The sequence below is a fragment of the Trachypithecus francoisi genome, unplaced genomic scaffold (assembly GCF_009764315.1).
Source record: "Trachypithecus francoisi isolate TF-2019V2 unplaced genomic scaffold, Tfra_2.0 Lachesis_group20, whole genome shotgun sequence".
NCBI classification, from domain to species: domain Eukaryota; kingdom Metazoa; phylum Chordata; class Mammalia; order Primates; family Cercopithecidae; genus Trachypithecus; species Trachypithecus francoisi.
The window spans coordinates 43676643-43690989 of record NW_022681466.1 but is presented as its reverse complement, the minus strand read 5'-3'; the positions used below and the strand labels follow the sequence as shown (position 1 = coordinate 43690989).

General features: G+C 37.0%; 1 protein-coding gene across 5 annotated transcripts in view; it reads left to right on the top strand.

Moving 5' to 3' along the window:
* TANC2 (tetratricopeptide repeat, ankyrin repeat and coiled-coil containing 2) overlaps positions 1-14347 on the top strand; it is a 476614-nt gene that overhangs the window by 249893 nt on the left and 212374 nt on the right. For all 5 annotated transcript variants that reach the window (XM_033184063.1, XM_033184062.1, XM_033184061.1 and 2 more), the window contains one exon: positions 2983-3169. In XM_033184063.1, coding sequence (XP_033039954.1) covers positions 2983-3169 — 187 coding nt within the window. The remainder of the gene's footprint in view (positions 1-2982; positions 3170-14347) is intronic.

Here is a 14347-nt window from a genome sequence, read left to right as displayed (position 1 = left end):
GAATGAGAATCTTGTCTAAGAACAGAAATGAGTTGTTATAAAAGTAATAGATTCATACCATAATAAAACTTTTCTTCTTCTTCTTTTTTTTTGAGACAGAGTCTCACTCTGTTGCCCAGGCGGGAGTGTAGTGGCACAATCTTGGCTCACTGCAACCTCCACCTCCTGGGTTCAAGTGATTCTCATGCCTCAGCCTCCTGAGTTGCTGGGATTACAGGCATGCACCACCACCACACCCAGCTAATTTTTGTATTTTTTAATAGAGATGGCATTTTGCCATGTTGGCCAGGCTGGTCTCAAACTCCAGCCTCAAGCAATCCACCTGCCTCCAGCCTCCCAAAGTGCTGGGATTACAGACATAGGCCACCATGCTGGGCCTAAAACTTTTCCAATATGGGATGACTATAGCTATATCTAATGTAAAAGACCTGAGTACAGTTCATTTCATCTACCCACATGTGTCTCAGAATGGGAGTGGGAGGTTAAAAATTGTTTGCCACATTTCTAACCTGAAGGATTCCAGTTCACTAAGTCTTGAGTGGGGGCCCAGTATCTGTCAATTTTGTGAGAGAGCTTGCATGTTTGTTTGTTTGTTTTTTTTTTTTTTTTTTGAGACGGAGTCTTGCTCTGCCGCCCAGGCTGGAGTGCAGTGGCCGGATCTCAGCTCACTGCATCACTGCAAGCTCCGCCTCCCGGGTTCACGCCATTCTCCTGCCTCAGCCTCCCCAGTAGCTGAGACTACAGGCGCCCGCCACCTCGCCCGGCTAGTTTTTTGTATTTTTTAGTAGAGACGGGGTTTCACCGTGTTAGCCAGGATGGTCTCGATCTCCTGACCTCGTGATCCGCCCGTCTCGGCCTCCCAAAGTGCTGGGATTACAGGCTTGAGCCACCGCGCCCGGCCGCATGTTTGTGTTTTACATGTCACAAGTGATATTACTGTGTGCCTAGTTAGGAGTCATTGCTCTGTAAGGGAAAAAAGATTTTAAGGTTTAAAAAAAAAAAAAATCATTGCTCTGGTAGACCAGCATAATATTATAAAAATAGAGATTTTTAAAAATTGAAACTCTCCTCTTCTCTGGAGAGGTAACATACAGTAGAAGAGAAATTTGGATACATTTGAGAGCTTACTGTGTTGTTTAAAAAAATCAGATTCTAATATTATTGATACGATTGAAAAGATTTACTTGGTTGGGGGGTAATGAGAATGTCACTTGTTCTTGGTTGAGTCTAATGTATCTTTTGTAACCTGGTTATAGTATTTAAATTAAAGTCAAAGCCTAGATTCAACACAGATGATTAAATACAAGGGACTGCATCTGGAAATCGTCTCAGGATAAGTTGAAGAGCCTTAATATTCTCATAGCTAGTTATCAACATATTCTCCATTTATTAAATTCTAGCAGAAAGAGTATGAATAGAGACTCTATTTGTAAAGAGGTTGAAAGAAAGATTTCTTTTAAATTTAACATTTAAAAATGTTAAATTTATCATTAGTGTGTCTTCAAGTAATTTTGCTGCTGATCACTTAATAATTTTAAAAAGGATAAAATGTTGGCTGAGCACAGTGGCTCATGCCTATAATCCCAGCACTTTGGGAGGCCGAGGTGGGTAGAAAAAAAGGTCAGGAGTTCAAGACCAGCTTGATCAAGATAGTGAAACCCCATCTCTACCAAAACTACAAAAATTAGCCAGGCGCAGTATTTGGTGCCTGTAACCCCAGCTACTCAGAAGGCTGAGGCAGGATAATCACTTGAACCTGGATGGCAGAGGTTGCAGTGAGCCGAGATTGTGCCACTGCACTCCAGCCTGGGTGACAGAGTGAGACTCCGTCTCAAATTTAAAAAAAAAAAAAAAGATAAAATGTTTTTAGTGTTTGAAAAAATATACTTTTATTCACTATTGTAGTAATTTGTGTAGAAAGAGTTGAAGAAAAGTGAATTGTCATTAAATTAGGTAAACCAGAATATGTTATCACCAACCTTTTTAGCAATTATTTATTCCTTCACAACAAAACTTAAAAAGTAAATAACTTCAAGTATAAGAATCATTCAGGATACAAAGTGATCTCAGGCTATAATGCTGTCACAGAGAAGTTATTTAGGTTTGTATTAAATTAATATTCTGTTTTATTAGACAAACTTTTAGAATAAGGCATTTTTCCTTGCATTCATGTATTGTCTCTGGACAGCTTCCTGTGTATCAAAAAGACACTTCCTTGCATTAAGAACTTTATTTCTTCCCAGCTATAGAGATTATTTTTTCCCTTCCATCTGAAGAAAATTATTGTCTGGGTACGGTGGCTCACACCTATAATCCCAGCACTTTGGGAGGTCGAGGCGGGTGGATCACCTGAGGTCAGGAGTTTGAGACCAGCCTGGCCAACATGGTGAAACCCCATCTCTACTAAAAATACAAAACTAGCTGGGTGTGATGGCGCATGCCTGTAATCCCAGCTACTTGGGAGGCTGAGGCAGGAGAACCACTTGAACCTGGGAGGCGGAGGTTGCAGTGAGCCAAGATTGCGCCATTGCACTCCAGCCTGGGCAACAAGAGTAAAACTGTCTCAAAAAAAAAAAAAAAGAAAGAAAGAAAGAAAGAAAATGATTAACAGGCAAAGTTCCAGGTCTTTCAAAAAGTTTATTGATTGTAAGGAAAACTTGCAAATAACAGGAAAAACTTGTGCTTGATAAAAAATTTCTCTATTCTGTTAATGAATGGCAATGATAGGGCACTTGTCACTGGATATTTCGTAGGCCAAAAAACTGGCAACAGTCTCTGTTCATGTTAAGTTCATCAAGTTTCACATTTATTTGTAGACCCCAAAGTCCTTATCCGAGAAAGCAAAAACAAATAGAGCCTAATAAATGCAAAAGCTATGCATGTAGGGTTTTTTTTTTTTTCATCAGAGCATTTATTTTATCTTAAAATATACTTTAACAGCTGGTCAGGTTATCTTACTTATTCATAATTCCAATTTTTCAGACCTCAGCAATCACCCAGCGGATAAGTCCTTGTTCCACCCTGACTAGCAGCACTGCCTCTCCACCAGCCAGTAGCCCCTGCTCTACACTCCCACCCATCAGTACAAATGCAACTGCCAAGGACTGCAGCTATGGGGCTGTTACTAGTCCAACCTCTACCCTTGAAAGCAGAGATAGTGGCATCATTGGTGAGTTGGTTTTTATATTGATAATTTTGTGTCTTTTTTTTTCCTTTTTAAAATAATTACACAAGCTTAAGGTTTTCAAAAATGCTGCTTTTGAATTGTTGAGATGTATATGTAAAACTTTCCTAGTCTTTTTAATGATACTGGAGAGAGAAACTTAAGGGTAAACAAAATGAAAAGTGTTCCTCCCTGCTTAACCACTCCTTACCGGGATTTTCCCTGATAAGAAGGAGTGGATTAAAAAAAAAATTATGTCCACTTCTTCCTGTAAATGCACGTACATCATCTGTCTACCAACAGAAGTAGTTTAGAAAAAGTTTATTCCTTACTGATGTAGTCGAGAGTTTTATGAAAGAAAGGTAAGATTAGATTAAGTGGCAAAAGAGTTATGATTTGAGTTGTTCTGGGTCTATTTGTGCAAACCATATATTAGTTATTTAATTAGTTTTGGAAGCCCCTTTAGACTTTGTTTTCCTTCTTGTCAATAAGCCCTGTTTTTTTACCTTCTGCAAAGTAGAAACATGGTATTTCTTTGCTTATGATTTGAAACCTTATACGAATACATTTTTATGGCAAACTTGGGCATAAAGAGAACTCGAAACTTAGAGAAGTATTCAAGCAAAGAAATTTTCCATTTCATTTTTCCCTTGTGAATTTTCTCATACCTTTTTTTTTTTTAACCAAAGATCCTAGTTGACTACTTAGTCCTAGAAATATATCTAAATAATCTTCAACCCGATTAACAGTTTGCAGCAGAAACTAAAACCACTCTGATAAAGGCAATGCTGATGGGATATTATGTAGTTTATTATCTCCAGTGGACTCTAGGTAAACATTTCATCAGAGCCAGATGTGGACTGTTGGAGACTAATTTATGTTCAGGAGATAGGTCATCATTGTTTATATGTATTGTTATGATTCCACACCTCTTGCTATGAAAATCATATAGTATATTTCTAGCTCAGGAAATCTTCCATCATATTAAAGATTTTGAGTGATCTTTTTAGAGTAATATTTCCTACTAATGCATTTTGACAACCAGAAAATATTAAAGTATTGTGATTACTCTTTGGGACTCTGTTCTAATGCTCTTCTTATAGTTAGGTATGGAGATAAGAGTAGAGGAAGAACATAGTTCTGGGGCTTCTCAGTTTTTATGGTTATCAAGTTGTATAATGATTCAGATATTGAATATTATTGTATACCATTGGCATTTACAAAATGCTAAAAATAAAATAGCATTTCCTTTAATAATGGAGTTACCAATAGACTCCTTTGGGCAAATAAGTCTGTGTACATTTTCTAATCAGAGATAAGAATTTTAAAATAGTATAAAGCTATATATTTATACTCTGTGAGAAGATAAAATGGAAAACTGGGCTTCTGTCCAAAAGATAAATGGCTTTTCTGGATATTCCTTTTCTACCTAACAACCAGATGATGACAGTGTCATAGTCTCCAGCAGCTTTACGTAGAATAAAGAAGATGAAAGAACATAAGTGGTAATAAAAATAATTTTAATTAAATGTTAATTTATGGCTAGATTTCTCTTCAGACCTCCAAAATTATAGTATATGCCAACCCCAATTAAGTATTTAGGAGTAGAGCATAAATGGGGAATGAATGTGTTCCGTCATCTATGATATTACACATGTGAATGTATGGGTTTATATTTATACCTAGGTAGACAAAAGTGATTATGTTTTTTCTTCTTTCTCTCTGGGCCCCAGGTGCAGAGAGCTGATTTAATAATACTCCTTAGTATATACAGATTGGTCTGTGCAAAGCTCCTCTCAGTTTATTACTTTTCCCTTTATCCTCAATTCCATTTAATTGCAGCCATGCTATTATATTTATATAAGTCCTTGAATATTATATGTTGTTTTTTGTGTATATTTGTGATTTTAATTTATAAAGTGGCATGTTAATACAGATCTTATTCTGCTTTTCAAAATCTATGTGAACACCAGATTTCTTGCTTCTGATGATGTAAATATTCTTCACATTTTACTTGCGAACACAGGTTACTTCCAACTCCTCTACCATTTGTACAAACCTTTTCTAGAGTTTATGCCTAGGGCTGGAATTACCAAGTCATGGGGCATATAATTATTTAACTTCATGAAGTACTCCCAGATTATTATCCAGAATAGTTACAGTAATTCACATTCTCATCAGCAGTATGTAAAGCTTCTTTTCCCTTTTCTCGTTCTTTGTTGATACTAGCTAGCCCAGTTCTAAAATCCAAAAACTCTTAAAACCACAAGTTTTTTAAAATATAAGTTTACATCGAATTCATTTGGCTGTAAAATCTTACCTGAGCTAAGATGAGGCTATTTACAGTCTTTATCCTACTAAATACGACTATTCATACATTTTATTACAGAAATGTTAATATACTTGGTTACAGGATACTATTCCCTATGCCATATACAGTATCCATGCCTTTTTACTTTTTTAAAATATGAGACATTCTGTATTTTGAAATATCTTCAGAGTTTCATATATGCGACTATAGACCTGTGTCCCCTGACTTCCTGATTTTAGTAAATCTGATGGTTGTAAAATTGTCTTATTTTAATACGTATGTCTTTCATTAGTGTAGCGATTCTGCAGCTCTTCATATGCTCATTGCCTATTGTATACTTGTTAAGGGGAGTCATTCAAATGGAAATAGGTAAAGTTTTGGGAAAAGAATAATCTAAAGAAGGCAAAAGAAAAAGAGAAGAAAACAGAGGACTGAGCCCAAAATGTTAGAGCACATTCAAAGAGCAGGGAATTGGAAGTGGGAGACGAATGAGCCAGTGGACACCAAAAAAAAAGTAATCAGATAAATAGGAGAAAAATTGGGCAGTGCAATGCCACCAAAGCCAAGGGAGACACGTGTTTCAAGGAAGGGGTACAGAAGGTTGCTCAACAATTGACAAAAGTTGAGAAGACAAAGGAAAATGAGAATGATTAAAGAATAGAAGTAAATATTTTTCCCACCTTTGGCTTCCTTCTGTAGATATAAAAATATATATGTTTATTTGTTTAGAAGTTGTGGCAGATGTTAATGCCATGACTGCAAAATGTATCTCTAACTTACATAAATGCACATCAATGTGTGGATTCATTCATTTTAAATAAATGTTGAGTAAATAAAAATATTTTTACAGCAAAGTTGCAGGATACAGAATCAACACCAAAACAAGTTGTATTTCTATATCCTAAAGATGAAAAATCCAAAAAGAAAAATAAGGAAACAATTTCATTACAGTGGCATCACAAACAATAAAATAGGAATAAATTTAACCAAGGAAGAAAAAAAAAAAAATTCTACATTGAAAACTGCAAAACATTGCAGAAGAAAATTTAAGACTTAAATGGAAAGATATCCTGTCTCCATGGATTGGAAGACTTAATATTGAGAAGGTAATGATATTTACCAAAACAATCTACAGATTTAAAGCAATCTCTATCACAATCCCAACAATAGAAACATCCAGCTGGGAATGGTGGTGTGAACTTGTAGTCCCAGCTCCTTGGGAGGCTGAGGCAGGAGGATCATTTAAGCCAGGTGTTCAAGTCCAGCCTGGAAAACCTAGGGACACTCTGTTTCTATTTAAGAAAAAAAAAAAGAAAAGAAAGACTCATCCTAAAAGTCATGTGGAATCTTAAAGGACCCCAAATAGCCAAAACAATCTTGAAAAAGAACAAAATTGGAGGACTCACATTTCCTGATTTCACAACTTATTACAAAGCTACAGTAATCAAAGCAGTATAAAGAGACCAGAAATAGGCCAGGTGCAGTGGCTCACGCCTGTAATCCCAGCACTTTGAGAAGCAGAAGCAGACAGATCAGGAGTTTGAGACCAGCCTAGCCAACATGGTGAAATCCCGTCTCCACTAGAAATACAAAAAGTAGCCAGGCATGGGAGCAGGAGCCTGTAATTCCAGCTACTGGCGAGGCTGAGGTAGGAGAATCACTTGAACCTGGGAGGCAGAGGTTGCAGTGAGCTGAGATCAAGCCACTGCACTCCAGCCTGGGCAACTAAACGAGACCCTGTCTCAAAAATAAATAAATAAACAAAAATAAAGAGACCGGAAATAAACTCTAGCATATATGGTCAGATGGTTTTTGACAAGAATCCTAAGATCACGTGGCGTGGACAGTCTTTTCAACAATTAGTAGTGGGAAAATTGAATATTGACATGCAAAAGAATGAAGTTGATCATTTACCATCTACCATGTGCAAAATTTAAAATGGATTAAAGACCTAAACATAGTAGTAAAAAACTGTAAAACTACTCAAAATTTAACCAAGGAGGCAAAAGAAGAAAAAAAAACCTCATACGTTGAAAACTACAAAACATTGCTGAAGAAATTTTTAAGACTTCAATAGAAAGACATCCTGTATTCATGGATTCAATATAGGAGAGGAACAGAGAACATAGGAGGAAATCTTTGGACATTGCATTTGATACTGATTCCTTGGATATGAACCAAAAGCACAGGCAACAAAAGAAAATAATACATTGGACTTGATACAAATTTCAAACTTTTGTGCATCAATTGATACTATCAAGAGAGCAAAAAGGTCGGACACTGTGGCTCACACCTGTAACTTTGGGACAGGTTACAGAACTTTGGGAGGCTGAGGCAGGTAGATCACCTGAGCTCAGGAGTTCAAGACCAGCCTGGGCAACATGGCAAGACCCCCATCTCTGCTGAAAATATAAAAACTAGGCATGGTGGCACAAGCCTGTAATCCCACCTACTCAGGAGGCGGGAGAATCACTTGAAGCCAGGAAGCAGAGATTGCAGTGAGCTGAGATCACACCACTGCACACCAACCTGAGTGACAGAGCAAGACTTCATCTCAAAAAGAAAAAAAAAAGAGAGCAAAAAGGCAACCCACAGATATTGGAAATAATACATCTGATAAGGGATTAATATCCAAAATATATAAAGAACCCCTACAACTCAACAACAACAACAAACCAATTCAAAAATGGGAAAAGGACTTACATAGACATTTCTCCAGAGAAGATATACAAATGACCAATAGACACATGAAAAGTTATTCAACATCGCTAGTCTTTAGGGAGCAAAAACTTGAACAGGCATTTCACAAAAGAGGAAACCTAAATGGCTAATAAATACGTGAAAAGATTGTTTAACCTCATCAGTAATCAAGAAAACACAAATTAAAATTGCAGTTAGATAACTTTCATATCATCCAGATTGGCAAAATGAAGCCTGACAATATCAAACATGGGAAAGATCTATAGCAAATGGAACATTCTACAGTATATTACAAACCAAGACCAAAATAAAATACTACTTTATACCCATTAGGATGACTATTATAAAAAGAAAGTGGAACATAACAAGTGTTGGCAAGGACATGGAGAAATTGGAACTCTCATACATTGCTGCTGGGAATGTAAATGATGCAGCTGCTGTGGAAAAGAGTATGGCAGTTCTTCAAAAAGTTCAACATATAATTGCCATATGATCCAGCAATTTCTCTTCTAGGTATATACCTGAAGGGATTGAAAGCAAGGATTTGGACAGATGCTTGTATGCTGATGTTCATAATGGCATTTTCACAACGGCCAAAAAGTGGAAATAATATAAACGAATATGGACAGATGACTGGACAAACAAAATGTGACATATACATGCAATGAAATATTCACCTTAAAAAGAAGTGAAATTCTGATGTATGCTACAACATGGATGAACTTTGAAAATGTTATGCTAAGTGAATTAAGCCAGACACAAAAGGATTGTATGATATATATTATTCCACTCATATGAATGGAACACTAGAATAGCTAAATCACAGAGACAAAAAGTAGAATAGAGAATACTGAGTGGGGCTGCAGCAGCATGGGGAGTTGGTGGGATGTGGTAATGGGAAGTTATTGCTTAATAGATACAGAATTTCAGTTGGGGGATGATGAAAAGTTCTAGAGATGAATAATGTTGATGTTTGTACAACATTGTGAATATACTTAGTGTGCCTGAATTATACACTTAAAAATGGCTAAAATAATTTTATGTCATGTATATTTTACCACAGTAAAACATTTTTAAAAGAATAGTTATCAATATGTATATGGTATAGACAATAAGAATTTAGTAAATACCTGACTACCTCTCTTACCCTATGACAAAAATGACTTGTATTATACTCTAAAGCCCTCTTCTGTATGTCTTCCCATTTCTCTATTCATACCCTACTCTGAGAGGTCATCTGAATTTTGTGATTATCATTCCAGTACTTTCTTTCATGATTTTGCCACATTTGTATCCCTAATTTATTATTTAGATCTCGTGTTTTTAGTTTCATATAACTGAAAGCTTATTTATTCAAATTTCTTTTTTTTTTTTTTTTTTTCTTTCTGAGACAGAGTCTGGCACTTTCTCCCAGGCTGGAGTGCAGTGATGTGATCTCGGCTCACTGCAAGCTCTACCTCCTAGGTTCATGCCATTCTCCTGCCTCAGCCTCCCGAGTAGCTGGGACTACAGGCTCCTGCCACCATGCCCAGCTAATTTTTGTATTTTTGGTAGAGACGGGATTTCACCTTGTTAGCTAGGATAGTCTTGATCTCCTGACCTTGTGATCCTGCCGCCTCGGCCTCCCAAAGTGCTGGGATTACAGGTGTGAGCCACCGCACCCGGCCACAGATTTCTCTTGTGCTTAGTGTTATGTACCTCAGATACATTCATGTTGTTGCATTTTAGTCTGCTTGTTTTTATTGCCATATTATATTCTACTTTATGAATATAATTTTTTCATTTATTTATTCATTCTGTTGATGAAAAGTTGTTTCCAGATATTTGCTCTTGCAAATAGTGCTGCTGTGATTATTCTTGAGCTTGTGTCCTTAGTCATATGCATGATTCAGAATGTTTAGAAATGAAATTGTCAGGTTATTAGAAATATGCCTCTTTCAACTTTATAAAATAATTTCATCTTTTATGAAATTATACTAATTTATACTGCCACAAGCAATATACTGTAGAATGTTCCATTTGCTATAGATCTTTCCCATGTTTGATATTGTCAGGTTTCATTTTGCCAATCGGGATAATATGAAAGTTATCTGATTGCAATTTTAATTTGTGTTTTCTTGATTACTGATGAGGTTAAACAATCTTTTCTGCCGGGCGCGGTGGCTCAAGCCTGTAATCCCAGCACTTTGGGAGGCCGAGACGGGCGGATCACGAGGTCAGGAGATCGAGACCATCCTGGCTAACACGGTGAAACCCGTCTCTACTAAAATATACAAAAAATTAGCCGGGCGAGATGGCGGGCGCCTGTAGTCCCAGCTACTCGGAGGCTGAGGCGAGAGAATGGCGTAAACCCGGGAGGCGGAGCTTGCAGTGAGCTGAGATCCGGCCACGGCACTCCAGCCTGGGCGACAGAGCGAGACTCCGTCTCAAAAAAAAAAAAAAAAAAAAAAATCTTTTCACATATTTATTAGCCATTTAGATTTCCTCTTTTGTGAAATGCCTGTTCAAGGTTTTGCTCATTTCCTATTGTGATTTGTCTTTTCCTTGCAGATTTGAAGGAAATCTTTATTTTTTAATAGGAAGCCTTAATTTTAATGTCAATTTTTTTCCTTTGTATTTGACATTTTTGTGAAACTTTGCTTTGTCATTTAAGTCCTTAAAATCACCTAGAATTGGTACAAGAGTACAAATTTATATTTTTCTATACAAATAACTAGTTCCATTACCATGTTCATATGCAGTGTATTGCTGCCAAAAGCAAATTTCCGTAAATGTCTAGGTCTTTTTCTGAACTTTTATTCATTCCATTGGTAAATCAGTCTCTCCTTATAACAATATTGTACTGTCTTAATTACAACTGCTATAAGTCTCTATACTTGGTAAACAAAGTCCCCTATCTTGATAATCATCTTGAGGATTCTTGGCTATTCTGTACCATTTCTTCTCCCAAATGAATTTAAGAATCAATTTGCCAAATTCATGAAGAACCCCTTTTGAGATTTTTATTAGAATTGCATTGAAACCATAGATCAATGAGTGATGAATTTACAACTGTTTCCAATATTAAATCTTCTAATCCAGGAATATATTTTTTATCTCTTTCATTTATGCTTCTTTAATGTCTTTCAATAAAATGTTCTAATTTTTCAATAAGGTCTGGGTATATCCTTTCAAAGATTTTTTTCCTAGATGCTTTATATTTTTATGCGTTTGTCAGTGTTATGTCTATTTCATTATACTTCTTAGCTGTTGCATAGAAATATGTAGAGATTTGTATATTGTATTCAGCACTGTAGCAGATTCTCTTATTAAATAATTTATAGGTTTTTTGTGGTTTTCTACATACACAACCATATTGTTTGCAAATAATGACATTTTTATGTTTTCCTTACCTATCCTTATATCATGTATTATTTATTGACTGATTTCTTTCTTCCTGATTTTTTTTTAAATTTTTTTGAGACAGAATCTTTCTGTTTCCCAGGCTGGAGTGCAGTGTTGCAATCTCAGCTAACTGCAATCTCCACTTCAAACTCCCGCTGAAGTGATCCTCCCTCTTCAGCCTCCTGAGCATCTGGGACTACAGGTGCATGCCACCACACCCAGCTAATTTTTGTATTTTTTTGTAGAGATAGGATTTTAACATATTGCCCAGACTGGTCTTGAACTCCTGGACTCAAGCAATCTGCCTGCCTCAGCCTCCCAAAGTGCTGGGATTACAGGCATGAGCCACTGTACCCGGCCACACTATTTTTTTTTCCTTATTATACCAGCTAATTCTCTGGCACATAGAATTATAGTGATGGAAGCAGTCATCTTTATCTTGTAACTGATTTTTGACGGAATGCTTTTTTTTTTTTTTTTTTTTTTTTTTGAGAGATGGAGTCTCACACTGTCACCTGGGTACAGTGGCGCAATCTTGGCTCACTGCAACCTCCGCCTCCCGAGTTCAAGCGATTCTCCTGCCTCAGCCTCCTGAGTAGTTGGGATTACAGGCGCCCACCACACCTGGCTAATTTTTTGTTTTTGGTTTTTTTTATAGTAGAAACAGGGTTTCCCCATGTTGGCCAGGCTGGTCTGGAACTCCTGACCTCATGATCCACCCACCTCAGTCTCCCAAAGTACTGGGATTACAGGCATGAGCCTCTGCGTCCGGCCTAAAGGAATGCTTTCAGTATTTCTTTTTTTTTTTTTTTTGAGACGGAGTCTCACTCTCGCCCAGGCTAGAGTGCAGTGTTGTGATCTGGGCTCACTACAAGCCCTGCCTCCCAGGTTCATGCCGTTCTCCTGCCTCAGCCTCCCAAGTAGCTGGGACTACAAGTGCCCACCACCACGCCTGGCTAGTTTTTTTTGTATTTTTCGTAGAGACGGGATTTCACCATGTTAGCCAGGATGGTCTCGATCTCCTGACCTTGTGATCCACCCACCTCGGCCTCCCAAAGTGCTGGGATTACAGGCGTGAGCCACCGCGCCCAGCCCCAGTATTTTACTGTTAAGTTTTATGTTCCTGTAGATGTTTGTAGACATCCTTATCAGGTTTTTTAAATGTTTATTTCCAGTTTGTTATGTATTTTTAACCATAAATGAATACTAATTTTTTTCAAATGCTTTTAAAATATCTGTTGAGGTGGCCGGGCGCGGTGGCTCAAGCCTGTAATCCCAGCACTTTGGGAGGCCGAGACGGGCGGATCACGAGGTCAGGAGATCGAGACCATCCTGGCTAATACGGTGAAACCCCGTCTCTACTGAAAAATACAAAAAAAAAAAAAACTAGCCGGGCGACAAGGCGGGCGCCTGTAGTCCCAGCTACTCGGGAGGCTGAGACAGGAGAATGGCGTGAACCCAGGAGGCGGAGCTTACAGTGAGTGAGAGCCAGCCACTGCACTCCAGCCTGGGCGGCAGAGCAAGACTCCGTCTCAAAAAAAAAAAAAAAAAAAAAAAATATCTGTTGAGGTGATGAAATAGTTTTTCTCCTTTATTATCTCAATGGTGTAAACTACATTAATTTTTCAATTGTTAACCTGATTTTGCATTCCTAGAATCACATGTAGTTATGATACATTTTTAAATAAATCAACTTGTTTTCTAACACTTTGTTTAGGATTTTTGAATCTATATCCATGAGTGAGATTTACTTGAAATTCTCTTTTCTGGTTCTGCAATTGTCAGGTTTTGCTATCAAGGATTATGTTAGCCTTATAAAATAGGTTGAGTTCATCCAAATGTAAATACTCCCCAAGGCTCACTCTCAGCCTTTCTATTGTCATCTTTCTCAGTTGTTACTGTCTGCTTTCCCTGCTGGGATGACTCTGTCTGTTCCTTGACTTCTATTTCATATTTCGAGCTCTGATTTTTGGTTCCACAATTTCTCTGTTCATTACATTCTTTTCATCATGGACACATGTCCAAGAATAATCACACAAACCAAATCTGTCTTTCTTAATGAAGCAGACTCTGATTATCCCTCCCTTCTCTGGATTTCTGCACTGTCTACCTCCCTCCTCTACACTTACGAGACCCACTGCCAATAACCAGTGTAGTTACTTCTAGTTACGTATTTATTTTCTTTATGTAAGCTTCTTAATATCAAGATTTATGTCTTCTACTTTATTTACTCTCAGGATTTAACATAGTATCTAAATTGTGGTTTATATGAGAAGTCTTTATAGGGATATAATTATTAAACAACTAAACATTTTGAGTAAATAACATAGAGCAACACAATATGATGAAGAGTAACCTTTTTTTCTATCCTCCGAAATAGTTTGTGGAAGATTGAAATTATCTGTTTAATATTTAGTCAGATTTGCTCTTAAAATAATCAGGGCACTGTCTTCATGCAATAAATGCAAATTTTGATTTTTATCTACTATTTCTATGTTTTACGTTTAATACTATAGAAGATTTTAGGCTTTCTTTTTCTTCTTGAATCAGTTTCCTTGTAGTTTTTAATCTTTTTTAAATTTTTTGGCATAAAGTTTTCCAAAATATCCTTTTATAATGGCATCGCTACCTACCCAGGAACCTGAGAGTAGCCCTTGCCTCCTCCCTCTCCTTATATTTCTCATGCCTATATTTTATTTTCATCCTTCATAACATTGCTTCCATGGTCCTCATTATCTCAGACTTAGATTAATACAGATCTTGTTGTCTACTTTTCATCTTGTTCTTTC